At 42.6% G+C, this 26,920-nt stretch overlaps 2 protein-coding genes and 1 pseudogene across 2 annotated transcripts; 1 reads left to right on the top strand and 2 right to left on the bottom strand.

The window, feature by feature from the left end:
• Nucleotides 1–252: 252 nt before the first annotated feature.
• On the bottom strand, nucleotides 253–345 carry LOC130124613 (U6 spliceosomal RNA; annotated as a pseudogene).
• Nucleotides 346–2,184: 1,839 nt separating this feature from the next.
• Nucleotides 2,185–18,387, top strand: trnau1apb (tRNA selenocysteine 1 associated protein 1b). Its single transcript, XM_056292818.1, has 9 exons — nucleotides 2,185–2,321; nucleotides 3,234–3,331; nucleotides 4,301–4,400; nucleotides 5,321–5,373; nucleotides 12,567–12,695; nucleotides 13,249–13,365; nucleotides 14,298–14,595; nucleotides 16,528–16,570; nucleotides 16,829–18,387. The coding sequence occupies exons 1-9, from the start codon at nucleotides 2,286–2,288 to the stop codon at nucleotides 16,963–16,965; spliced, it is 1,011 nt and encodes a 336-aa protein (XP_056148793.1). The 5' UTR covers nucleotides 2,185–2,285; the 3' UTR covers nucleotides 16,966–18,387.
• A 2,682-nt stretch (nucleotides 18,388–21,069) lies between these two features.
• fitm1l (fat storage inducing transmembrane protein 1, like) lies at nucleotides 21,070–26,267 on the bottom strand. The gene is made up of 2 exons (XM_056293859.1): nucleotides 26,089–26,267; nucleotides 21,070–21,736 (listed from the first exon to the last, which is right to left on the bottom strand). Exons 1-2 carry the CDS (start codon nucleotides 26,265–26,267, stop codon nucleotides 21,070–21,072), a joined length of 846 nt encoding a protein of 281 aa, XP_056149834.1.
• Between the last annotated feature and the right edge of the window lie 653 nt (nucleotides 26,268–26,920).

Genomic DNA, 26,920 nt, shown 5'->3' with positions numbered 1-26,920 from the left:
TCACTTTATGTTATAAATGTTTTATGTATAGAACACATTTTAATACATCTAATCCAATAATTCATCCTTCTTGTTTTGTTTTGTTTTTTATAGAATCATTATTCCTGAGAATTATTTTCCTTTTGATAAACAATTTAAAAATAGCCTCCACACCAGTGGGATAGAGTAGACTAATATAATAATTATTGTTCAGGTATTCACATCCTCATTGGCTCTCTCTATATGATCTGAACTTTTTACCCTAGATATTTGAAAACATTTTAATTTGTTTAAAATATTTTTTGCAAGGGCCATGCTAATCTTTGTATCATTCCAATTTTAGTATATGTATTGCTGAAGCAATACAGATAAATACAGATTAAGAACAAAGGTTGCATGTACTTAGTGTGACATAATGTAACTGTCTGTCTTGTACCACCGTTGTGCTTTTTGTAATATCCTGCTGTTCTTGCACAATGACTGTCAAAAGTTTTTTTAATATAATGAAATGCTTTTTATCAAAATGTTTTCTTATATATATAGCTAGATAGACGGACGGACGGACGGACGGACGGACGGACGGACGGACGGACGGACAGACAGACAGACAGACAGACAGACAGACAGACAGACAGACAGACAGACAGACAGACAGACAGACAGACAGACAGACAGACAGACAGACAGACAGACAGATAGATAGATAGATAGACAGATAGATAGACAGATAGATAGATAGATAGATAGATAGATAGATAGATAGATAGATAGATAGATAGATAGATAGATAGATAGATAGATGAGATCAGGGCATCTTGTCACACTTGTCACACTCTTTTATATATCTTGGGATCACTACATCATAATGTTAAAATTGCACACCAAATGAAAGAACAAATTCTCAAGCATATATTTGGTATTCATTTCATTCCATTTCATTTTCATATCTTATTTCAGTACAGAGTTACAAGCATTTAAATAGTGAGTGTGCATATGTGACACATTGCCCCATCAACAGGTAAGTTGTCACACTATGTGGGTGAAGATGTCACACTGGAGTTTGCAACAAATAAAACAAGAACTAATTCATTGTTGGGGTTTTTTTTCCTTAAAATTCAAAATCAAATTCAGCTACATAAAAAGATTGATTAATCACTGAACTTGAATCAATCCTGGAATGTGACCGTTAAATCAGTCCTAACTACAACAACTGGAAAATCATTTCAAACAAACTTTCAAATAAAACATATCAAGCATTCAAACAAATCTCAAATCAGGTCTCAAACCTCACTAGTCAGACTCATGGTCAGAACTGCAGTTCTGGCACACATAAATTGTCTTGCCAGGGATGTACTCTTCATAAACCCACTGTTTGCATTTCAACGGATGGCTGTTCACAAATAGCTCCACACAAACAGGGCACGGGCACTCCAGATGTCTCTTCATCTGATGAAGAGACATCTGGAGTCTTTGTCTTTATACCTGCCTTCTTTTTCTTTGGTGTTTTAGATTTGGTTCCCCTGCTAATGGGCAGGGCTGGGTTAGTGCTGGGGTCTGGCAAGACTGGGCTGGTGCTGGGGCCTGGAAGTGCTGGGTTGGTGCTGGGATCTGGAAGGGCTGGGTCCTGAAAGGGCAATCTGAGACATAGTATGGTGCAAATTCTGTCTCCAAGAACACATCCCTGTTGTAAGGTTGAATCCCTGTCACCCGAAAGCCGGCCTGAATATTCAGTGGGGTTGCAGCCAGAGGATATGCAATTGCCACAATCCCAGGGATGTCATAGATTGTGATTGTTTTCCCTGGGGTTCTTCCTTTAAAAACACATTCACAAAATTCAAAATTACATATGACAACAGTTGACAAGCAGACTCGCTGTGTCTATGTATAATGGCAGGAGAATTAACTTGACTAACTGGATTATAAAATCAGGCCCTGTGATGCCTGGCGGCCTGTCCAGGGTGTCTCCCCGCTTGCCACCCAATGACTGCTGGGATAGGCTCCAGCATCCCCGCGACCCCGAGGATAAGCGATTTGGATAATGGATGGATGAATATTTTTCGCGTTGAATCCCGTTTTGTTTTTGTTTTTTTACTTTTAACAGTACTTTGAAAGCGCCGCAGTTTATGACGTCAAATATGCCTTTTACTTTGAAATACACTGACCCCACCGGAAGTGGTTTTCCTTGATTTCAGCGTCATACGGAAGTAGCGTGAGTCGAGTGGGTCGTGTGGATACTGAAGCCGCGGCCAGAGTTTTATATTCATATCACACTTTTTATTTATCGTACATTTATTTCAGAGTTTGAGATGTTCAACAGACAGACGAGTCTATGGATGGGTGATGTATGTCCGTTGTTTCTGTATTGTACCGTTTCCCTGTTTCTTTCCCCCCTGTTAGCGCGGTTGGTCGAGCGGCTCGGTGCTATGACGGTCAGGCTAAAAATAAATGTGACCTGTTGAGGCCGCACAGTTATGTTCTAGTAATCAGATAAATAACCCTGCTGACATTTTTGCTGTTGGCTGTTCAGACTGGGTCTGTGTAGACCAGCAGTCGAGTTTTCGTGACGTTTCGCCGGATATCTTTCCTAACAGCCGAAGTTGGTTAGCAAGTAGCTCAGCTAGGCTTGCTAGCTTGCGGTGCCGGAGTGTCGTCGGTTAACGTTGCGTAACATTGAGCAGTTCGTTCTGAAAAGTGTATTTAGAAAGCTAACGTTAAGCGTGACAGATTTCTGCGTGAAAACACATGGTTTTGTGTAGGTCTGTTGATGGGGACGGATGGAAGTTATTTAATCTTTAGCAATTTGATTAAGACAGAAGTCCAAAATGTACATTTGGAAAGAAAATATTTGCAATCTAAACGTTACCATTTCTATAGAAGTCAAAAACGATTAATGTGATGGTTTGATTAATGTTTAATAATTTTATCGGGAAATATTTATATAATAGAGGTGTTATGTAGATTTTGTCGAGTTGACATGATAGTGCTGACAGAATTACACTTTTCAAAGGAAGGTCAAACCATTCCAAATTAGTGTGATTATAAAGGAAACAAATGACACGTATGTATAAACATTTTAATTATTGAAATTGAGTGAGGGATGTTTGTCATGACCAAATGGTTAATATGCCTGTGTAAAGAATCTGACAGTCCCTTAACGTCATGTGAATATTCAGTAGCCACCCCTTGAATGCTTTTCACTGTTAATGTTTGGTGCAGATTGTGCATACATGTGACACATATGTTATGTGTTGTAGCTGGACCCATACATGGATGAGAGCTTCATTAAGCAGGCTTTCAGCACAATGGGAGAGACGGCATATGGAGTCAAGATCATCACCCACAGAATTACAGGGTAGGGCATAAGAGGCCGCTCTCAACTTTATATCAGTATGACATGAGAGTCACTGTCATGATCCCTATATCTCTATTAGTAGTATTACTCATGTTTTTGTTTTTTGTTTTTTCCTTTTTAAATAAATTGTTGACATAATCTAATACCTCAGGATTAGAGGTCAATTTTCAGGTCAGTGTTCTTCTGTTAAGCACTTGGACATAATATTTGTCAGCGTATCATCTCTAAGTGCAAATTTTATGGCGGTTACTCTTACCTGTATCTTTGTTTTCAGAAGCCTCTTTTCCCCTTCAAACTGTCATATGCCAAAAAACGTACCCATGGGCTTAGGAAATGTTTTCCCACTACTGAGAACAGTTCTCAGACAGGTCTGGGAATTTGCAATTAGTATAACCTCCTGTGGTAGTATTAAATGTGATATCCTAGACCCATTTGGTGGAGATAACAGTAGTGGGCATCAGGAATTTTGCTTAATTTATGTAGTCCTAGTCTTTGAAAAAAACTGAGCCTGGAATGGCGAAATCACTGTCGTGCCTTAAATTGTTTTGCTGTAGCACTATTTGAATTCACATTTGGCAATTTTACTTGTAATTGTAATCACTGGCTGTAATGCATTGTTTCATTTCACATAAGTTTTCCCCAAAAGTCAACACTGGGTTTTTTTGCAATGTGTCTGCTCAGATTAGTGTAGATAACTTCTCGAGTCTTTTACTCATTGGTGCAAAATGGCTGCCGTGCATCACCCAGGTGGGTGCTACGCATTGGTAGTGGCTGAAGTGAGTTACCCCCTTCAATGTGAAGCGCTTTGGGTGCCTAGAAAAGCGCTATATAAATGTAATTATTATATTATTATTATTTCCTGTAAAGCTCTTTGTTGCTGTTTGCTTTGTACTGTCCATTGTTCACTGGCACCGTCCATTCACTTTCTGTCCATTACTTCTCTTTGCTTGCTCTCATGGCCTCCGGTAGGGGTTCGGCGGGATACTGTTTTGTGGAGCTGGCTGACGAGGCAAGCGTCGACCGCTGTGTCCACAGACTCAACGGAAAACTGGTACCTGGATCAAACCCGGTAAGTTCTCTAGTGTTCCCGCGAAATACTTACTCATAATCGTCTGCTTAGTTTCTGCAACTCTTATTCATTGTTTCGCTACACATACATATGGAGTGACAATTAAATTCCTCCTTCCATTTTTTTCAGTGCTTTGCCTCTGTCATCCAGCAGTATTGGTTTGTTTTTATTGGTTCATTTGACTGTGGATAGAGGAGCTCCACTAGTCTTGGCCCACCCTCCTTGATGTAGTAGAATTAAAGAAAAATGCTACGGTAGCGGGCGCTCCAAACTCAGTAGAATATCACGTTCTCTCATAGCTGAGGTGATGGTTCCATGGATGCACCACTGAGAAACAAATAAAGTGTACACTGTTTGAAAGCACTGGTGACTTTGTGTAGAACATGTTAGCAAGCTGTTGTTTGTGTTTATTTACTTATATTTTCACATTTTGCCCCCCTAATTTCACACTAAACTGACTGCCCAATAGAAGTGATGCAAATGGAAAGAAGTCAACTTATATTCTCTGTTTGCTAGCAGTGACAGTCCTCTTCAGGGTTTGATGATGTAAAATTAAAAAAATCTAAATATCAGCCCAGTGTCGAAAATTATTTGTGTTGCCCGCTACTGTGGTTAAAGCTATTGTTTGCCCTGTGAGCCAGCCAAACTACTGAGCTCCCCTGTCTACACATGCTGCTGAAGGTGGCTGTGAGGCCACTTGTATATGAATGTACTTTGTTTGAAGCTGGTGAATAGAGTCTCTGGTAGGAACTAACTGAGGAATGGGCTAAAGGCTGGTCTGAGTGGTGGAGGTATGTAAAACCAAATAACCATAATAACTCCACTCTCTTTATTTCCCAGCAATATCAGTGCTATTCTACACATCTTTGGTGGTTTGCACCTGACTTAATCTGTGCGTTTGTTTTCTCTCCTTTATGCAGCCCCGGAAGTTTAAACTAAACTATGCCACCTACGGGAAAAGGCCGGAGGCAGGGTAAGGAATCCCTTTTTTTTCCTTCAACGTCAGTAAATGTTAAACTGTCTTCAAGTGTGTTACTTTGAATTGAAATTACTGTTCAACAAAAAGAATGTCCCAAAAATTTAAATTTGCTCAATACCAGGTTCATCAAATTAGATCAAGTAATTTGTCACTTAGGGGCAGCACGGTGGCGCAGTGGTTAGCACGGTCGCCTCACAGCAAGAAGGTCCTGGGTTTGAGCCCCCAGGGTAGTCCAACCTTGGTGGGTCATCCCAGGTCGTCCTCTGTGTGGAGTTTCCATGTTCCCCCCTTGTCTGCGTGGGTTTCCTCCGGGGGCTCCGTTTTCCTCCCACAGTCCAAAGACCAAAGACATGTAATTCAGGTGAATTGGCCATACTAAATTGTCCCTAGGAATGAGAGTGCGTGTGTGTGTGTGTGTGTGTGTGTGTGTGTGTGTGTGTGTGTGTGTGTGTCTCGGCATCGGCCCTGTGATGGCCTGGCGGCCTGTCCAGGGTGTCTCCCCGCCTGCCGCCCAATGACTGCTGGAATAGGCTCCAGCATCCCCGCGACCCTGAGAGCAGGATAAGCGGTTAAGATAATGGATGGATGAATTTGTCACTTAAAGCTTGATTTGTCCTTCTGCGTAGAATCTAAACAGAGCTTACGCCGTAGCCTACACTATTGTGAGCATTCATACTTGTATGCTGGTGTGTCTGCGTTGCTCTGCAATTATGCTGTCAAAAGGCTAGTTGGCAGTGGGATTTCTGTGCCACTGTGTGGAGTTGGAGCTAATAAATGTTGAACAACAGTTACTTTTACTGAAATTCATGCAACGCAGAAAAGAGAGAAGATATCAGCAGAGATGGAGTGTACAACCATTGAACCGATTGAGGCAGATTGAGAGTGAATATTCTGTGCTTGTCCGGCCATTGAGAGACAGGACGAGGAGATGCATTTCAAGTATTTTCAGATGTCCACAGGTAGATTTGACAATTTGGTTTGTCATCTGCAACCATTTATCTCACATCAGTGTATGCACAGTATGCCTATAGACATTTTTCAAGAGACTGGCAATCACCATTCGAGTTTTAGATTCAGGTGGAAGCCAACAGGCTGTAGCAGCTAGCTACAAACTTCAGTCAAGCACAGTGTCCTCCATAATTTTGGAGGTCTGTAAAGCTTTATGAAAAGCACTGCAGCCAGAATTCCTTCCCTGCTCTTCAGCCGCCCAATGGGAAGCTATTGCAGCTGATTTTTGGAGACTATGGAACTTCCCAAACTGTCAGCAGCATAGACCGAAAACACATGAAAATCAAGGCACTGCTGCACGCCAGAGTGACTGCTACAACTTAAGGGCACAGGCTCCATTGGCATGATGGCTATCTGTGATGCCAGATATCGGTTTACCATGGTGGATGTAGGGGGATACAGATGGGAAAGTGATGGGGCATATTCAAAGAGAGCAGATTTTGTTCTATGCTGCTTGAACACAAACTAAACCTGCCCCCCCACCAGCCAGTCTTCTTGGAACAGCAATCAAAATCTCGCATGTAATCGTTGGTGATGCTTTGTTCCCCCTACACAACAATCTCATGTATCCCCTTCCAGGTATATCACAGACATTCAAATTAATCGTGTGTATGTGTGTGTGTGTGTGTGTGTGTGTGTGTGTGTGTGTGTGTGTGTGTGTGTGTGTGTGTGTGTGTGTGTGTGTGTGTGTAAAGGGTTTGAAATCAACTTTTTTTGTCTACTTACCACTGTGCCTGGTGGATTCCAAAATCTACCAGCCACTCAATTTTATTTACCAGACACTTGCTTGTTTTAACTGGCATTGTGTAATGGCATTTGAAACATAATAAAACAAGATTAAAAATATTCTGGCAAGATATACATCCTAGGATGCACTGGGACACATCATCAATGATGTTTCTTGAGGTCCTCGGGTGTTTTGGGTCTTTCAACATCATACACCCTTGCTCAGGCGACCCAGCCAAGGTAGATCAGGCCCTGGCTTGTGTCCCAGCAGCATTGGCCAACAGATCACTCCTTCTGGTCCAAAGCCATCTGGAGGCCCTCTCTGCAGCCTCCATCAAAGTCTTTATGCCTTTCCTTTTAGCAGCCCCAGTGATGCCAAGTAGAGTATAGACCTTGCACAGTGAGTGACCAGCAAAGCCTCTACACCCCACTTCAATGGGCTCACAATGCACATTCCAACCTTCCCTCCGGCACTGATCCACCAGCTCCTGGTACTTGGACTGCTTCCGCTCATTTGTCTCCTCCATCTGGTCCTCCCAGGGAACTGTCAACTCTATAAGGAGCACCTGTTTTGAAGAGGCTGATTATAGATAGCACTTTGTCTGGCCTCAATGAAGTTGTCATAACATGCCCCCCCACAAATTGACTTGCAACTCCCAGTCTGACGCAGCGGTGAGGAGACCGGCTGCTGATCTGGGTTTTGACTGAGGTTGCTCACCAGCTCTGACAAAAGCAGTGTTCCTCTGTCCACGGGCTTGCTTGTTGTTGGCCACAGCTTTTGAGATGGCCTCTGCAACTGTCTTCAGCACCTGGTCATGCTGCCAGCGGTAACAGCCCTCCCCCAGGGCTTATGGGCAGCTGCTGAGGATGTGCTCAAGTGACCCTTTTCCAGGGCACAGCTAGAGGACATGATGGAGAATCAATCTTTCCCCAGGGATGGCAATTTGCTGGACTAGGCAGAACATCATACACAGCTTGTACCATGAACTTGATCCGCTGCGGTTCTGCTTGCCAGATATCTGCCCAGGATATCTTCCTCTCCAGCGCACCCTCCCACCTTGTCCATGCTCCCTGCTGCCACATGCCCACAATTCTGCTGGTCCTTCCCTCCTGACACCTACCCGCACCTCCTTCAGAACTAGATGATGTTTGTCCTTGTCATTGGCCTTATCATAGCAAGGTTATGGGATGGCTCCGAGCCCTGCCCGTCCAGTTGCCACTGTGCCTTCCAAAGCCCTGTGTCTCAGCCGAGGCTCTATCTCCAGGCCTTCCTGGGTTCTCCACTTTCTGCCTGTCCGTACCATAATGCCTGCTGATGCCACTCTAGAGTCCTTGGAGTCCTGATAGAGCAGTGCCTTTCTTGTACGAAACCCCCTGAACTCCTCGTTGAGGCTGCTGATAGGGAGCTGGAGTTTGTTGCTCCTTCCACACAGTGCTGCACTACTAATGCTGCGCGGCAGACCCAGACATCTCTGAAGGTAGCTACTGATCTTCCTCTCCCAAGTTCTCCACTGTAGACAGGGTTACCTCGTAAACCAGCATAGGCCAGAGGACTCAAGGGTAAGATGCCATGTTGGTAAATCCATGCCTTGAACCTGCCATGTAGGCCAGACTTGTCTATTGTGGTGAGCCAATTCTCAAGCTCCTTGATGGTTGCTTGGATTGCCGCTGTATCTCTAAGGCTACAGTCAAAGACCTTGCCTAGACTCTTGACTGGTTTCTTGGTAATGGATGGGATTGCACTGCCATCCAGAAAGAAGCGAAACCAATCCACCACTTTTCCCCTCTTCAACACCATGGCTCTGGATTTGGCTGGTTTAAAATTCATCCTTGCACAGGAGATGAGCTTCTCCAAGCCCTGGAGGATCCACCTACCACCAGGCACCGATGATGTGGTGACAGTGAGGTCGTCCATAAAGGCTCTGATGGGGGGCTGCCGAATGCCAGACTTGGACAGAGGTCCTCTGCACTCAGTTTCAGCTGCTTTGACCACCATATTCATGGCAAGGGTGAAGAGTGTAACTGAGATGATACACCCAGTTATCCCCTTCTCAAGTCGGTGCCAGTCAGATGTTGTGTTCCCAGAAGTGACTCTGAGCCTGAAGTTCCCATAGTAGGTCAGGATCAGGTCCTTGGTCTTATTGGGTACATGGTGTCAGTCCAGAGTAGTCTCGATCAGCTTGTGGGGTATTGAGCCGTATGCATTGGCATACTGGTCAGCTGGGTGACAACTCCAGTGTGTTCTAGGCACCCTGGAACTCCAGGAATGCCACCTTTCTGTACCAAAGTAGGCATTCTTATGGTGGAAGTCTGTCATCCTTCTGGATAGAACATGGAAGATCTTCCCCTCCACAGTGAGAAGTGAGATGGATCCAAACTGCCCCAGCTTGTTTGAGTTCTCTCTCTTCGGTATCCAGACTCCCTCTGCCTGCTTCCACTGGTCCGCTACAGTTTCCCTGTGCCAAATCACCCACAGAATCTTCCAGAGGATATTGAGGAGCTCTGGGCAATGCTTGTACACCTTATAGGGTACTCCAATGGGTCCTGGAGCAGAGCTGGCTCTGGCTGCAGTAACCACCTCCTGGACTTCCTTCTGGGTGAGCTCTCTGGCGTTGAACTCCACCATGGGCAATGGTATGTCTGACAGGGGTCTGTGGGGCCCTAGCTTTTGCTCTCTATCAGGGTCAGTCAGAGTGTTGTGCAGGAAGTGGTCTACCTCTTCTTTAGAGTAGGTAAGACGACTGTTGTGCTTCTGCCCTAACAACTGCTTTGTGAATCCAAACTGGCTGTTTTATTTCATAAGGTAAATATTGTGGTGGCCATTGATACAGAGAAATTGCAAAAAAAGTCAATGAGACGAGGATCCTTCAAAATAAGACTTTTATTGACGTATCAACAAAGTCTAAGTCAGGTCTGCAGAGTGACTGAAAATCAAACAAAAGCCTCCCTGTCTTTATACCATTTACAAATCTAGTGAACAATCTACTTGTGTCAGTCAATGTCCTGCTTTTAATCAGGGACCTTGTTGATCAGGACATATTGGTGGAGCAGGAGCCTCTCGACGCAAGGATGATGTTAGGATGTCTTCAGTCATCCCCCTTTGACAGTCTAATGGTTGTCTTGATATGCTACTACTACTGCTACTACTGTTTTCTGCATAATAGTGGTTACACTTACATAATGGAATGTCACTTGTCCTACTTTTGGGCATAAACAAGTTTATCTTCTGCTAACGTTCTGTCCTAGTTATATGGCCTTGTGCCACTTGCCACAATTGCTTGTCACTCTAGTCACATGAAATGACAGATACCACCATAATATTTAAACGCTTAAGAAAAATACTGACATTCTCTCTCTCATATACACACATACACAAGGTGCAAAATGAACTTTTTTGTCCACCTGCAAATGGCTAGTGAATGTTCAAATTTATCAGACACACAGTAGATTACCATTATTTTTTTGGCTGATGAATAAAGCAAATCTACCAATCACTTGCATATTTTACCAGCATGTGTTTGGTGCTAATTCCCCTAAATGTTTGTAGTGATCGGAGCTGCATTGGCACATAATGATTTCCTTTTCATTAATACTCTGTATGTTTTACATTTTGCTAAATAGGGATGAACATGACCATGGAAAAGCAAATCTACCGTCACAGCCAGGCAGGTGATTGAGAACACATTTGGCATTTTGGTGGCACGGTGGAGAATCCTCAGTTGAGCACTAGAGTTTCTGCCAGACAAAGCAGTGAACATTGTCAAAGCTTGTATCTCTCTACACAACTTCTGGCATACACTGATGAAGTCAACACCCCTGTGAGCAGAGCAGCAAAGAGTGGTGGCATGGGACACAAATCTTTTAGAATCTCTAGATCCTCATTATTTTTCGTGATGCCATTGGTGTACGGAACGACCTGGTGGCCTTCTTTCAATCACCTCGTGGAATTGTGCCATGGTAGAACAACATATTGTATCATGGCCAACTTGATCAGTAAATTGTAAGGACGTAAAATCAATGAATCTGTAAATGACAGACCATTGTGGGAAAAATATTAAGTAATCGCATTGATCATTCTGACATTTGAAGTAATAGGCCTCATGACCTTAAGTTATGAAGAATGAACAAGTTGCTTTGTCTCTATAAAAGTGCACTGTTCTATCTTTGCTCATCATTATGCTCGTCCACATTGTTGAGACTGTTGAGAACTACTAAATTTTGGTTTTAGTATTCTATGATTAAGAAAAGATCCCAGACAGCTGTTATAAAATCATCCATCCATCCATTTTCCAAACCACTCATCCTGCTCTCAGGGTCGCAGGGATGCTGGAGCCTATCCCAGCAGTTATAAAACCGGGTTGTTTTGTTGTTTTTTTTATTTGCAGTAACATGCACAATGCTTCATAAGGTGCAATATTTTTTATTAAAAATCAAAATATGCAAGCTTGTCAAAAAAATAAAATTGGCAAAATAAAAATGCTTCAGTTTTTCTGCTCCTACCGCTCAAACAGTAGTTTGTACATGTCAAACATCACCCCTGTCCTGTGCTCTTCTGTCAGCCCCCGCAGCGTGGCTGCAGCAGTTTACCCAAACCCAGAGAGCTCATCATTCTGTGATGTCCAAATGGATGTTTGTAAAAAAAATTTTTTTTAAACAAATCCAGGAGTTTCCTGCCATCTGGCTGTCTGTAACGTTGTGAAGACAAGTCATACAAATGTACATATTTGCAAACCTACTCAATTAATCTCTCCTTGATTTGGTCCATGGTTCACTCAACTGGTTGGTGAAGAAGAAGCAGCCGAAAATGTGTAGAAGGAAATGCAATGCTACCAAGCGGGCCAATCACGGTTGTTGTGGGCTGCATCGCTGTGATATGTAGTTGCGTTTCTGGAGTTGCATGTCAGGCTACGGTGTATACATGGCTACGCCGTACAAACACTGTGCTTACAGTGTAGAGTCTACACAGAAGGATAAATTGGCCTAAGGTTAAAACCGTCAGTCAGTTTCTATAGTAATCAATGTTTTTGCTATATTGTAACAGTACCATATTTAACATGGGTTTGCTTACGTACACACGTCTGTGAAAATTGGGGGCAGTTATTTTTCCCAACTGGCTGTACCTGTCATCTGTCTCACTAGGTTTTTTTTTTTCCAGCTCTTGGTAACAACTGCATTTCAAACAAACAGACAAATTTCTCAATGTAATATATTAATTCATTCACTTATACCTATTCATGTTTCAAGTAGAATTTTTATACCGGTCTTTTTTTTTTTTCTTCTTCCTTGAACAGATGTAGGTTGGTGGTGACAGAGTTATAAAAGTGGCCTGTATTTGTGATTTTGTCATTCACAAACTAACAGAATTGTGCAAAGTAAACGAGTGATGCGAGTATGTTGCATTAAAGTGACTTAGTTGGGTCATCTAAGCAGTCAAAATGATTCTTTTGCCATAGGCCAGAGTTCTCAGTGTTTGTGGGCGACCTGGCCTCTGAGGTGGATGACTACCAGCTTCACCAGGTCTTTAAGAAGTACCCTTCGTGCAAAGGAGCCAAAGTAGTCACCGATCAGTACGGCAACTCCAGGTACAGCAGCTTCTACCGAGAGCAGGACAGCACCGTTGTATGGCTTCTAGACCACTGAACAACGTCAAAAGCATTCCTTTGATGTCAAACCATTTTTGAACCATAATTTGTTTGTCCAACTGTGGTATTTTGATCAATTTATGTAGTCGAAAAGACTTGCTTAAAAGTTATTGTAAGAAACTGTACAATAATATTCACTATTTTTCTCTTTCCTGTAGGTTACTTCCTTGTTATGTGTTTAGTGCAATTCTAGATACCAGTGTTATGGGCCTCCATTTATAGTTCTACAGCTATTTTCCAAAAAGAAAAATGGCTACAGTGTTTTCTTGCCGTCTTACGCTGAAATTATTGTTTTCCCCATATAGGCTAAGCAAGAGCAACTCACAATTCAAGTGATGCTACCTCATATTAAAGTAAAACAACAAGTTTCAGTTCTACCATAATAACACCCATTATATTCTCTTTTTTCTCATTATAAGTGGCTATTTCATGCTGAGTATAGAGAGAGTGCGGCGGTGTTTGAGAGCCGTTATAAATGTTCTGTCGTCCGCAGAGGCTATGGCTTTGTGAAGTTCGGGGAGGAGAGTGAACAGAAAAAGTCCATTGAGGAATGCCAGGGGACGATGCTGGGCGGCAAACCACTGAGGCTCAGTATTGCCGTAGCAAAGACGTAAGGCACCGATGGGGGGGGGGGGGGGGGGGAGATTCAGCCTGGCATAAAGGTCTAGATCTCACACAAGCTCCATATTCTTTCATGAAACAGTGCTGAAGGGTTTTTTAAAGTACTGTGCTTGGAGAAGGGGTTTTGTTTTGTTTAGAGCTGCAGCTACCAATTATTTTCATTGTAGATTCATCTAGCAATTGTCTTTGTTAATCAGTTATTCGTCTAGTCCGTAGAATGTCAACAGTAATTACAAAAATCCGTTGTAGTTCCTCAAATCCCAAAGTGAGGTCTTAACTTTACTTATTCTTACCAATGACACAAAAAAAACTAAAGTATAAATTTTTTAATGATTCTGACAAAGTTGAGCATTTGCAAAGCTGTAACCAGTGGTCTTGTATTTTTTTCTTGATCCGTGACTCAAACAATTGATCAAATTTCCTAAATAATGAAAATTTTTCTGCTGACTGACTAGTCAACAAAATCAACTTACTGTCTGCACTAGTTGGGTTTTTCATGCCTAATTCTGAAGGTCCATCATGGGAGATTACTCATGCACTTTTGGTTTTGCTGCAAGGAAAATTAAGGTGTTAAGCCATCTTGCAGCGTACATGGTCAGTCCACTATTAAGAAAATTGAAGTATTTTGATCTTTATACAAGGCCAATCACAGGCCTACCTCTGGTGAGTCCAAAGGTTGTAATTTCAAGGATGTTTTTTGGACCCAAACTGAAACGATTACATCCATAACTCTATTGGTTGTGTCTATAAGTCTAAATAAATGGTTTGGTAGAAAATTTAGCTTTGATTGTTACAATTTAATGGCAGCAGCTATCAAAAAAAGTTCTCAACCAATTTTCCAACTCACACCATGTAAGCTTTTTATCTCCTGAAAGACACTGAAATACAAAATATATTTTTGTTTGACTCCTTGTCTTGTAGCCAAAAACTGAGCAGCTACCACGGTGGGCAGGCCCAGAACTATCATGGCAGCTACAATCAGCAGCAGTCTGGTTATTATGGCAGCCATAACAGCGGTGGACAGGGGGGTTACTACCCCCAGTGGGGCGGCTATGACCAGTATGGTGGCTACGGCAACAATGGCTACAACACTGGGTATAACAGTGGGTATAATTACAATTATGGACACTATGGTTACCCCCCACCTGGGCACATGATGGGGCCACCACCACCTATGGGGGTGCCACCGACGTCATCTGACATGTCAGGAGCTGTAGAGGTGAGTGCAATGCCCACATGAAATAAATCTACGCCATTTTATCATTTCTTGTCCAGTTTGGTTGCAATTTTTGCTAGGCCCACATGAAATAAATTGCACCATGTTATAATTTCTGGCCCAATTTGGTTGTAATTTCTGTTGAGTGTTCTTCCCAAAAATGGATATACAGTGCTGCTTGAAAGTATGTGAACCCCTTGAGCAGTTTAGATGTTTCTGTTGTTTTACCATGATTTTCTTATTCTATCATCACCAGCTTTTATATATGAAATGTCAGATAAATGTTTATCAGTTGCATGTACTTGTTTAGTGGGACTTGTTTAAGTAGCCCAAAAACTACATGAAACATGGAATTAGGGTATGTGCAAAAGTAAGTGAACCCCCAGCTGCATTGGTTAAGTCAAGCAGGTAACAGACTCGGGTGAAACACATTTGGGTGCTTAATTAATCATTTAAGCAGACGAATGAAATGAGACATCCTTGGGAATGGGTTTGGCCTGCACTAATTAAAAGAGAGAGGAAACCAACCAAACCACTGTGGTCCCATACAAATCAACAATGCCGAGAGCAAAGGAGATATCCGAGGACATGAAGAAGAGGGTAGTGACAGCCCATCAGTCTGGGGAGGGATATAAGACCATCTCCAAAAGATTCCAGCTCCATCCATCCACTGTAAGACAAATAATTTACAAATGGAGGGCCTTCAACATGACAGCAACTCTGCCTAGAAGTGGACGCCCATCAAACCCAAAAGCACCAGAAAAATAATAAATCAGGTAAAGGCCAACCCACACATCACCTCTAGAGAGTTGCAGACCTCTCTGGTAGCATCTGGGACAAATGTGCATGCGTCTACAATCAGACGAAAATTGAATAGCCATGACATTCATGGGAGGGTTGCTAGAAGGAAGCCTCTGCTCTCAAAAAAGAACAAAGCTGCCCGTTTCAACTTTGCCAGAGAGCACTTGGACAAACCAGAGAAAGTCCATTCTCTGGACAGACCAGTCCAAAATAGAATTATTTGGTCACAATCAAAACCAACATGTTTGGAGAAAAGCCAACACTGCATATGAAGAAAAGAACCTCCTCCCAACAGTGAAGCATGGTGGTGGAAATGTGAAGGTGTGGGGCTGCTTTTCTGCTTCTGGACCTGGATGACTCCATATTATCCAAGGAACCATGAATTCTCCGGCATATCAACAAATTCTTAACCAGAATCTCCTGCCATCAGCCAGGGAGTTGAAGCTGGGATGAAAATGGATTATGCAACAAGACAATGACCCAAAGCATTCCAGCAAAACTACAAAGGAATGGCTTCAGAGAAAGAGGATTCGTACTCTGGATAGGCCCAGTCAAAGTCCGGACGTTAATCCAATTGGAATGTTGTGGCGAGACCTGAAGAAGTTGGTACAAACCAGATGTCCCTCCAACCTCTCTCAACTGGCTGAGTTCTGCAAGGAGGAGTGGGCAAAAAGCCCCATAAGCAGATGCGAGAGACTGGTTAGTGGTTACAGAAGACGTTTGGTTGAAGTGATGGCTGCAAAAGGAGGAGCCACAAGCTACTAATACAAGGGTTCACATACTTTTGCACATGTTAAATGTTCAGTTTTTGTGAAATAAACCACCTTTGTTGAATTAAATAATGAAAATATATCTCTTTGTGTGTGTGTCCATTATTTGGAAGGTGTGCTTTACAAATTAGGATTTGGATGTATGTGTAATAAGCTTATTTTAATGTTTTTACAAAAACAGTGACCCTGTCTGGAGGGTTCACAAACTTTCAAGCAGCACTGTATATACATTTATACACGTCTCTAGATGGAAAGCAATTCCAAAGAGGATTATGTCTGTTATGTCATGGATTCAATTTAAATGTATTTATCAGTTAAATAACTCTAGTTCCTACTTTTTCTGCTCTTTGTCTTTCTTAAACAGAGCCACGAGGTGACTGAAGATGTGGAAGAGGACATTGGAGAAGGTAAGAACATAGATTCAACAACATATTGATATATTTTTGCCAATTTCTGTCGATGAACTAGTAAGAATATTGAAAGAATATTTTTATTTCTGGAATGATTGCAACACATCCACTAAGTAAACATTCTTGTGGCATAGTTTGGCAACCTCCATATTGTATATTGGCAATGCTGTTGAGTTGAATCCAGGCTCCTGCCTTTGTTTGCATCTTTGTCTTTCCTCACTATTGTATTATATGAAATATTATCTGTCTGTGCAGAGACTATTCCTGAAGTAGATGTGGACCAGTGTAACAAAGATTTCATGCAGCGCAGTGAGGAGCTGTACGACGCTTTGATGGACTGCCAGTGGCAGCCACTGGACTCGGTCACCTCCGCTATCCCTTCCCTCTCCTGATGCCTCCATTCCCCTCCTTCCTCTATGGAGCCATTTTGTCTCCCCATATCACCCAATCCTCCTACGTGTCTTTTCTCCGGCTCTCCCTCCTCTTATGAGCTTTCACAATGTCACTGTAACACTGTTGAAAATTGTAAAATACACAGTGTACTTAATTCCTGGCTTTAAGTGTTGGTGTGTTTGCTATGTTATTTAGGAAATGAGTAATGTAGCAGTGCAAGTGCATTACACATACTGTGGTGTTTTCTGTAGGACTTTCCCTTTGCTCAGTCTTTTGTACACCACCACAGAGGTGAGAGACTGACAGTCAGTGGGGTCAGTATTGGGACAGCGAGCTATATTTGCATTTTGATTTGTCAACACATCTACAGTGAATGTTGAATTTGAGCAAAATGAGCCAGCTGGTGGAGGGGTATCAATGTTAAACCATGTGACAACAGATCTATCTGCACTGTTCACTATCTCAATACTGGATTGAGTCTTGTTGGTTCTCTATCTTGGAACAATGTTAAAATGAAAAAACCAGCACTATAGGCTAACTGTCAGCCATCGCATCTTTTGATTAATTGATATGCACAATGTTTTCCCTGTTTGGATACAGCCGTAAATCAGTAGCAAAGTCACTTAAAACAATGCCTTTTATTTGCCATGGCTGCCAGGTAGCTAGTTTGTATATACTGAGTTTCAGTTTTCCAGTGTTTGAGTGTTTTCCTTTTTGTTTTTTTTGTTTTGTTTTATTTTGTTGGAGGAATACAATGACAATACCCCGTCCCCCACAATCTTATTTTCTCTACAGATTTTATTAAAATTTGTGTCCTTTTTGAAAAGCAAAATTGATCATATTGCATCATTTCTCATTGCTAAGGTTAATTTATGCTAAATAATTCATCACAATGTTTGAATAAAAGAAAGTGTTTCTTTATTTGGTTTTAAGCAGAGCGACACTTTGCCGGAGTACATTGAAGTGTTTATTTGGCTGTATCAGATACCAAGAAATCATCATTTGCTATCTGATAGGAGATATTTTGTATTTGCTTTGTCTGGAGAACTTTTATCAATAAAACTGATTCAGAAGGAAGATGGCCTTGTCTGCCCTGCTCATTGCAGGAAAGTAAACAATCAATTGCTAGCTGCCTTTTCAGAGAAAAGTCAAATAGAGCTTTTTATTATTGAACTGTCTAGACCAGTCAAAGACACTTAAACACAGGCAGATGGAAACTGCAGTGTACAGTGATGGCCATGGTGGTGGCTTTTTCCAAATAACAATCTAATGGATTATTTTAAAATAATACGAGGCATCTCACCATTATTAATTAAAGACCAGACACTTGGGGTGGGGCGCCCTGGTGGAGTGCATACCACATTAGACAGTCCTTACCACAGCAGCCTGGGTTTGAATCTGGCCTGGGCCCCTTGCTGCATGTCACCCCTTCCTTTTCAGTCTCTCTACTATCACTATCCAATAAAGGTGGAAAATGCCAAAAAAAATAAAAAGTAAGATCAGATACAACCAGGCCAAATTAAAAATGAATATTCAAAAATAGTTATTTTATAGGTCTTGTTCAAATCTTTTTGTGTGAATAGACAACATGAGGAAAAACTGACAGGGTAAAACTGACCATTTGATTATCCCATTAGTATACAGCCAAAGTCTCCATGCTCAATGTCCATATCTTTAATATGGCTGTGTCCATCTGTGTTTTGTCTGATAAATAACATAAAATGGTAAAAGCAATCTCGAAGTGCACGGATAAATCAGGGGACGCAAACGCTCTTCATTTTTTCCCCGTTTGTCTGAAAATGAAATTGTAATTTCCCCGATCTGTCCCTCCCTCTCACAGCAAGAACTACCAACAAGGTGTTGCATCCATTGTCGCCTTTGTCCCTTGTCAGCTCAGCAATAAACAGTTCCCATCCTCGGACCAAAGCGAATACAGGTAAACTACACAGGTAACTATACTATATGGAAACATTTTTCTACTGTTACATTGATTGTAGAATTGGTAGTTTATTTGTCCAACAGAGGCATCGTCACATCGTCATCACGTTTACTTTTCCTTGTTTGAGTAGGAAGGTGTTTGCCGCTGCACCATTGTTCCTCCTACCTGGTCAAACGTTTCAGCGGCGGTATATGAAGTGTCTCCAACCATGGCAAACATGCCAGTTTGTACAATGTAACATGAGTCCATGGTCCAGGTGGCCTTAGTGAAGTCAAGTCAATTTTATTTGTAAAGCCCAAAAGCAAAATCGCGCGTTTCAGTTTTAAAGTTGCACCAGGCAACCTTTTGCTTTAACATATTCAATGTATTTTGGTGCCATAGCGTGATGGCCATGGCAGAATGAGATAATCACTTTTCCGACCAGTTCCAGTCTGGGAACTAGACGAATCTGCGAGCTCACGTTTTACGATATGCTCTGGTATATGTGCACGTCTGGCCAAAACGGACTATGACAGATTTCCAGCCGGTTTGGTCCAGGTCGGGCCAATCACAACCGTTTATCTAATGTGGGGCGGGTTTGATACGATGACGTACGCTTATTTTTATTCCCACCCGCATTCCGTGAACTCTGCCTCTGATTGGCTAGTACTTAGGTTAAGGGTTGGTTAGGGATAAGATTAGCCAATCAAAGGCAGAGTAGGGGCGGGTCTTCCCGAAATGCGGGTAAGGGAAAAAATTATGCTGTCTACAGAGCAGCGCTGATTGCTGGTTGCCGCTGATGTGGAGTGGTCTGTTGAATCCGCGATTGCAACAGTATTAAACAAACTGGATGGTATATTTTTCTCTAAAAGAATAATAAACAACCGCAACGTTTGTTGATAAGAAAGATGAGTTTGCCGTACTTCTGACAGGATTTGATAAAAATGTATGGGCCACGTCACATGTTTCGTTGCTGTGATTGGTTGTAAGTCTATCCAAGGGCATCCAGAAGCATTTTGGTCTACGCCCGTAGATACCGCCCCTTGGACATCGGAAACGAACTGAGAGGAGGCAGACCAACTAGCATTCGCGAATTCGTCTGATTCCCAGGCTGCATCAGCTTACTAGAAGCCTTGTTTTCGCTGTGCATTTTGTCTGCAACTGGGCATGACTCGTCGTGGAAAATGTTGAGATTGCGTTATGGCAGTTATTTCCTGTTTCTGAATTCAAATATCAAAGTGTAGAAATTCTAATTTACCTCGTCTGTGAATATAGCACCCCCTCATCTGCAATAGTGGTTGAGCCACGGCTTGTAAATAAAAACATGTATTTATTGCAATACTATGAAGAAGAAAAAAAGGCACTTAGGTTGTCTTTGCGATCATGCGAAGACGTTAACAAACTCCAAAAAGTTACCTGGTGCTGCTTCAGAACCACAAAAGAAATTATATTAACAAATAATTACGTTATCATTTTGACACGGCTTGCATTGACACACATAATGTCCGACAGATAATACTAGATGAGGTTTATTTCTACAAACTAAACTTAAAAACATTTTTGTGGTATTCAAACTGTTTGAAGTAAAAGTGTTGTTGATTAAAAGTTCTACATGTTCTCGTAGATCTGCCCATCACCACGTGCGTTTTGATTCGGTTAGGACCACTGATGTACAATGAACTCTGGATTGATGATGACGACGTAAAATCCGTGAAACCTTTAAGCAGCCATTTATGCTGCCCATGATATCATTTATTTTAAGTTATGCTTATTGGTGTGCTTAATACCCACTGACGGTTAATAGTCATTTCCGTTTACACCATTAGATTGAAAAAACATGCAGTCAACAAATATTAATGTTAAAAATAGCATTACAAGCACAAATATATAATAAATCACAATCTCCTCTAACATTGCTATCACCTGAGTACAATTTTACCGTATCCTTTTTTAAATGTAGTTTTGCAACCGTATGCCGAACATCTTGTCATAGTGACAAGCTGACAGAATTCCCAGACACAAATAACTTAGTAAGGAATACCAATTTGCTATCGCAGTGGCTTCCATCTGTAGTGAACATTCTATAATTACGTAATCAATCCAGAGTTTATCACTGATCAGTGGTTAGGACCCTTTAACAATGTCTTCATTGTGACTATGATCCATTCACTTCATCGCACCGACCTCAGCTCGCCTCCCCGTTTCTCTCCGTCTTGGTGCTGAGCAGTCCGAATCCAGGCCGCCCTGGGCAATACCAGCTTGGACCTAGTCGGTACCAGCCCTGATAGAGGCCTCTCCAGCTGAGACAGCCCAGAGCGCCCCCTAACAGCTGGGTAGGAAACTGCGGGAAGTAAGCCAGCAGACAGAGCAGCAGGAAAATCCAGAGCCCTAGCAGGAGGACACAAAACAGGAAGAGAATCCTGAGCGGAGCCCCCGAGGCCCCGCCCAGTTTCAGGTAAGGGCCAAACACGGCGGTCTCCTCCGCCAGCAGGAGGCAGCAGAGACAGAGGAGGAAGATATCCTCTGAAACTTCATAGCCCCTCCAAACCATTCCGGCCCTGAGGCACCCTGACTTGCTCTCCCCCTCCCTCAGCAGGAGGAGAGGCTGCCCGTTGGCCAGGGAGGCAGCTGGGCCTCCCTCGGTAGGTGCTAAGGGCTCATAGCAGCTCCCTGTGGCGTTCTCCAGAAGGTCCAGGAGCTTCCGGAAACTGAGCCACAGACTGCCGGCCACGCCGAGCCGAGTGAGGTGGCGGAGGGAGAGAGAGAGGGAGCGGCGGATGGAGAAGGAGAGGAGGAAGATGAAGGAGCCAACAAAGATGCAGGTCCAGCCCCATCCAGAGCGCAAGAACATCCTGCAGGAGATGAGAGGAAAGAAGAGATAGGATGATTGTTATGAAGCAATGAAATGGATAGAGATGAAAAGTGAAAGAAGTAGAGAAGGGGAGGAAAGATAATTCATGGATGGAGATAATAAGAGGGGAAAACTGAAGCCAGTAATAGGACGTCCATGGAGGAAACTGCAAATAGCTGGTACATGTGAAGTGGACAAATTGGCTTTTACACCAACAGTACATATGTATTTTTATGAGAAAACTGATTAAAAAATGTACCATTAGTGTGAGAGTATAAAAATGTTGCATTAACTGTGGTAATGTCCGTGAGACAATACAATTTGGTTCAGGAATTAGAAATCTTTGTAGTTATTGGGAGGGGAGAGGGGCAGCACGTTGACGGTGTAACTGAGCATATTTCCGCCCGCTGCGGGATTCGACCCGGGTTGTACTACGCCACGAGACGATATTGCTAACCGCTCGACTAAAGGAGGCCGACCTCCTGGCGATCGGCCAGTGAGTCATTTTGTAGGTTACAGTAGTCACCCTCTGTGGAAATCGATGCATCATACAGCCTTGTCCCGGCCGAACGGAACAGCCCCAAGCCGCACAACACACCATTTCTCCTTCAACTGCTACAAATCGGTGAGAAATGGGTCGAAAACGCAGCAAGAATAATTGAAACATCATGATGACAGAGCCAGACATTGGTAGGCAACATGGCGCCCGTCAAGCACATGACAGGCTCTCAGCCAATCACAGCGTGTGTTGCAAAGGTCAAAGGATGGCCAAACTCTCTCTATACACAGCACTGGGGTACAGTGCTCTGTAGCACCTACCAGAGGGGAGGAGTTAGAGCAGGTTGTGACCAGGGTGTGATGGGTCTGCAGTGATGTTGCCTGCCCATTTCCTGACTCTGTGACTTTGTGTGTCTGACATTCTTCTGTAAGAAGTCGGGTTGTTGTGAATCATCTAGTGTGTTGGTGTAGTGTTCTGTGCCTGTCATGTCTCACTCTCAACCTTCACTTCACCGCTGGCTAGCAAAAATGCGAACAGGAGAGCTGAGTACGTAAGTCTCTTCCTGCCAGTACATAGCCTCTCCAACAGCAAACCCTATGTCACCTCCTCATGGCAACACATGGTAACTGGGCACACCTTGGACCCTGGCTGAACTACAAGGGACTCGGAGGAGGTCTGGCCCCTAGACATGCGGTACGTAGACCCACCGGTGTGTGGATATTCCCTGATGCCCACAAACCAGCCCCCAGCTATGGGTTAAATAGTGCCACTGCTTAGTGGAGACCTCGGGAGAGGAATCGGCTACAAGAGTAAACCCCTACTGAAACCAATGTCTACAGTGCTGTTGTTTTTTTATTTTTCTTGCCCTTTTGTATCTGTCTAAGTCAGAGCACTGCTGGCGTCGTGTGTGGTTGCTGCTTCTCCCTCTCGTAGCCCCCCTTCCCATCCACCCCTGCATGTTTGCGTTATGTTAATCTGTTGTCTTGTTTCATCCCGTTTATTTTAAAGCGACTTTGAGTGTTAGAAAAGTGCTATATAAGTTTGATTTATTATTATACAAATTTCCTTTAACTTCATGCCATAATACAGCATAACAATCGAGCCCATTCCTTGGGCCTAGGGTTAGAATGAGGTAGAAGTCTATTTGATGGATAGTGCCTTTCTTAGGATATGAGATGTTCCATGTAGTGCGATCTTCTGTAGTTCTTGTATTCTGATGTTACCCGGGATCCATTGGGTGTATTTCTCCATCCCTATTTTTACAAGTCCCAGGGCTCCTATCACTGCTGTTATTTTTGTGGTTTTCATTCCCCAAATTCGTTCAATCTCAATTTCAAGGTCTTCATATTTCGAGTTTTTCAGTTACTTTTACTGAGGTGTTCCTTTCAGTCGGGACGGACATGTCAATGAGTAGGCAGCTTTTTTCTTTTTTGTTCTTGATGATGATGTCTGGTCTGTTGGCCTTTATCTCATGATCTGTCTGTACTGGCATGTCCCATAAGATTGGGATGTCATCTTTTACTGTTACTGTTTGGGGCTCGTGCTCGTACCATTTTTCTTTTGTGTTGATGTTGAATTCTTTGCAGATGTTCCAGTGCAGGTATGTGGCGGCTTTGTTGTGTCTTTGTAGGTATTCAGTTTTGGCCAGCTCAGGGCACCCTGCCACGATATGGTCAATGGTTCCCTGGAATTGACCACATATCCTGCACGCTGGGTCTGTGCCATCTTTGAGGATTTTGCTCCGGTAGTAATTGGTCTTGATGGCCTGGTCTTGGGCAGCGATGATAAAGCCCTCTGTTTCGGATTTCAGCCAAGCTGTTTTGAGCCATCGGTTGGTCATATGTTGGTCTACATCTTTCTCACCCACTCTTTTGGGTATTGCCCAAGCATTTGTTTCCCTTCCCATTTTTGTTTCATTTGTTCTTGGGCGTGACACTTTGCTTTTTGTTTGACTTTTCGGGCGTGAATGGTTGGAGCTTCATTTTCAGCTTGAGGTGTTTCAGGGAGGTTGAGCTCTTTTCTAAATGTTGCAGCTTTGTTAGCTACGGAGTACTTTTTGTTTTGTTTTTCATGCTCTCTAGCAATCATGAGAAGGGGGTCATTTTTGCTGTTAAGGTAAGTATCTGGGCCTATTGTTGTTGTTTTGTAGGCAGTTTCTAGTTGGATTAGACCCCTGCCACCCTCGTTTCTGGGGAGGTACAATCTATCCACATCTGATTTTGGGTGGCGCATCCTCTCTAATGTGAGTATTTTTCTTGTTTTTCTATCTCGTTTCCTGATCTCTTCTAGTTTCCAGTCAACGATGTTGAAGCTGTAAGTTAGACTGGTGTAGCCAGGGTGTTGATGGCTTCCATTCGGTTGGATGCATTGAGTTCAGATCTTCCAGGTGTTTGGAAGAAAACAACCTTATTATTATTATTATTATTACTCTGGAGGTGTATAAGTCCCGAATGGAGGACAGGTTGGCACCAGTGATTTTCTCTGCAGACTTAACTGTCCGTTGTAGTCTGTCCCTGTCCTGTTTGGTGGCCGATCCAAACCAGACAGTGATGGATGTGCAGAGGACAGACTGGAGCAACAGTTCGAAAGGCATTTGAAAACGCCACAGAAAAGAAAAAAAGGGGGATTACGTACATTGGAGACCAGTTGTAAAAGGGGGAATAAGGCACTATTTTCCAGGGACCAGGCTCAAACTGCAACAGGTGGGCAGAATAATAACCTGTCACAGCATGACAAAAATACAGTCTGAATAAAGTTCGCACAAATTCATCCTGTAATTGAGGCTCTAATCTGAGTTGGACTGACTCAAGAAGCGATATGAGTTGACATTGGAGTGACGTAAATGTGGACCCGTATGTTGAATAACACTGGGGTGGACAAATGTTAACTTTCCGTTGTGAACTGGTGCCACTTCAAAATGTACATACATATAAACCACATGTAATTACACTGTGGATATTATGGGTCATAGTTATGCCTTTGGGCCTCCTGTCATGATGAGTGTGCTCACTTTCGGTGCTTGCCAGTATCATAACAGCTGTTCCACATAATAGGTTATTTCAATGTGATGATCCTAAGAGAGACAGTCTGTCAACCACAGGAATGAATTTTAGTGATTTTCAACCTTTACTGATATGACGGGGCAAAAGATGATAGATCGATTTATTGTGAGACTTTTCTGCTCTGTGATTCAACATGACAATGAAGTATGTGCTAACCTGCTTCGCTGTAGGCAAACCATGCAATATCAGATCAGTGCATCATCCTGGTATAGGAGTCTCTGTGGAGTATCTGAAAGAGGTTTGATTCAGAACATACTATCCCATTTTTCACCTGATCGTGTGTTGAATGGGTAAATCAAAACACTTCTATTCCTTCCAAGGCTTACTTAAGCATACTTAAAAATACTTTTGCATTAAAATGCACACAGAGTGTAGATGAAGATTGACTTTCTGACTAAAATCAGCCAACAACTTTGTCAGTGCAGAGGCTTTTGGGAGTCAGTTGATGAAGTCTTGCATCAAGTAAAGTACCAAACATTTGTGAGTTACAGCGTCACAAATGCAAAGATTTACTTGCCTTTTTTTGAGATTCATATCATAAAACAAATACTTTAAGGGTTTATTTGGCTGTTAGTTAGAGTAAACAGTTTTAAGACATCAGTTTGGGAACTTCTGATGGGCATTTACCATTTTTTGTACATTTTATCAATTAAATGATTCATTGATTATTCCAAAACATAATCGATAGATTAATTGATAATGAAAACACTCATTATTTGCAGCCCTAACAGCAAAGCCACAGTGCAAATAAAGTAAACGGTTGAACAGGATGTAAACAGGAAGTGGCCTTACCTGTACAGGAAGTGTGTCCTCTTGGCAAACACGCTGTATTGGGAGACCCAGAGGCTTAGAGCTGGGCCAAACATCACCACTGCCGACAACAAGAGGTGGAAGTGCCGCCGGAACAAGGCATTTCCCAGGAGCTGGGCCATCAGGTCCGTCAGGACCACTAACACCGTGTTCAGGAACATCTGGACGTGGCAGGCCTACCTTGGCTTGGACTTGGACTTGACTAACTGTTAAGTCTAATTAATTGTTAATTTATCCACTCCAATTTAATTAACTGTTCAGTAGAATCTAAGAAAATAGACTGTTTCTTGCTGTTAACGCAACAGTCAGTTTTTGTATGCCTACGGTAAGTTTCCCAACCTAAACTAATGCCATGCCACAGTTTCATGCGACAACATGTAATCCACTATAGAATGTACTTAACATAGGAGTTACAACTGTGGATTATCTCTCCCATATAAAGGAACAACTAAGACTTACAGCCTACACATATAATACAAGCGGACCACTATTCCTTTATTTGTTGGCCATCTCTGACCAGTGGAATGCTTGATTCGTATCAATAAGACTTGAGAAAATGTGATATTTCTTTCCAAAGACTGGGTTGGAAGTCAAAGGTGGGTTGATGGAAAGATGTAAATATACCCTGAAGTTATTTTGGAGATATTCAAATCATCTGGTTGTGCACAGAGATCCACTGCTGTAATATAGTTATCTAGTTAGGGACCAGCTTCCACGAGTCGACATGAATAAAGCGACAACTGGTTTCAAGTGTTGCACAGACTCCAGTAGTTCAAACTTGGCACACTTGTAAAAATCCAAGTTTCTAGAAGAG

This window comes from Lampris incognitus, chromosome 14 (assembly GCF_029633865.1).
Source record: "Lampris incognitus isolate fLamInc1 chromosome 14, fLamInc1.hap2, whole genome shotgun sequence".
Classification (NCBI taxonomy): Eukaryota; Metazoa; Chordata; class Actinopteri; order Lampriformes; family Lampridae; genus Lampris; species Lampris incognitus.
The sequence above is the reverse complement of the archived record's forward strand: the minus strand, read 5'-3'. Positions and strand labels throughout refer to the sequence as shown.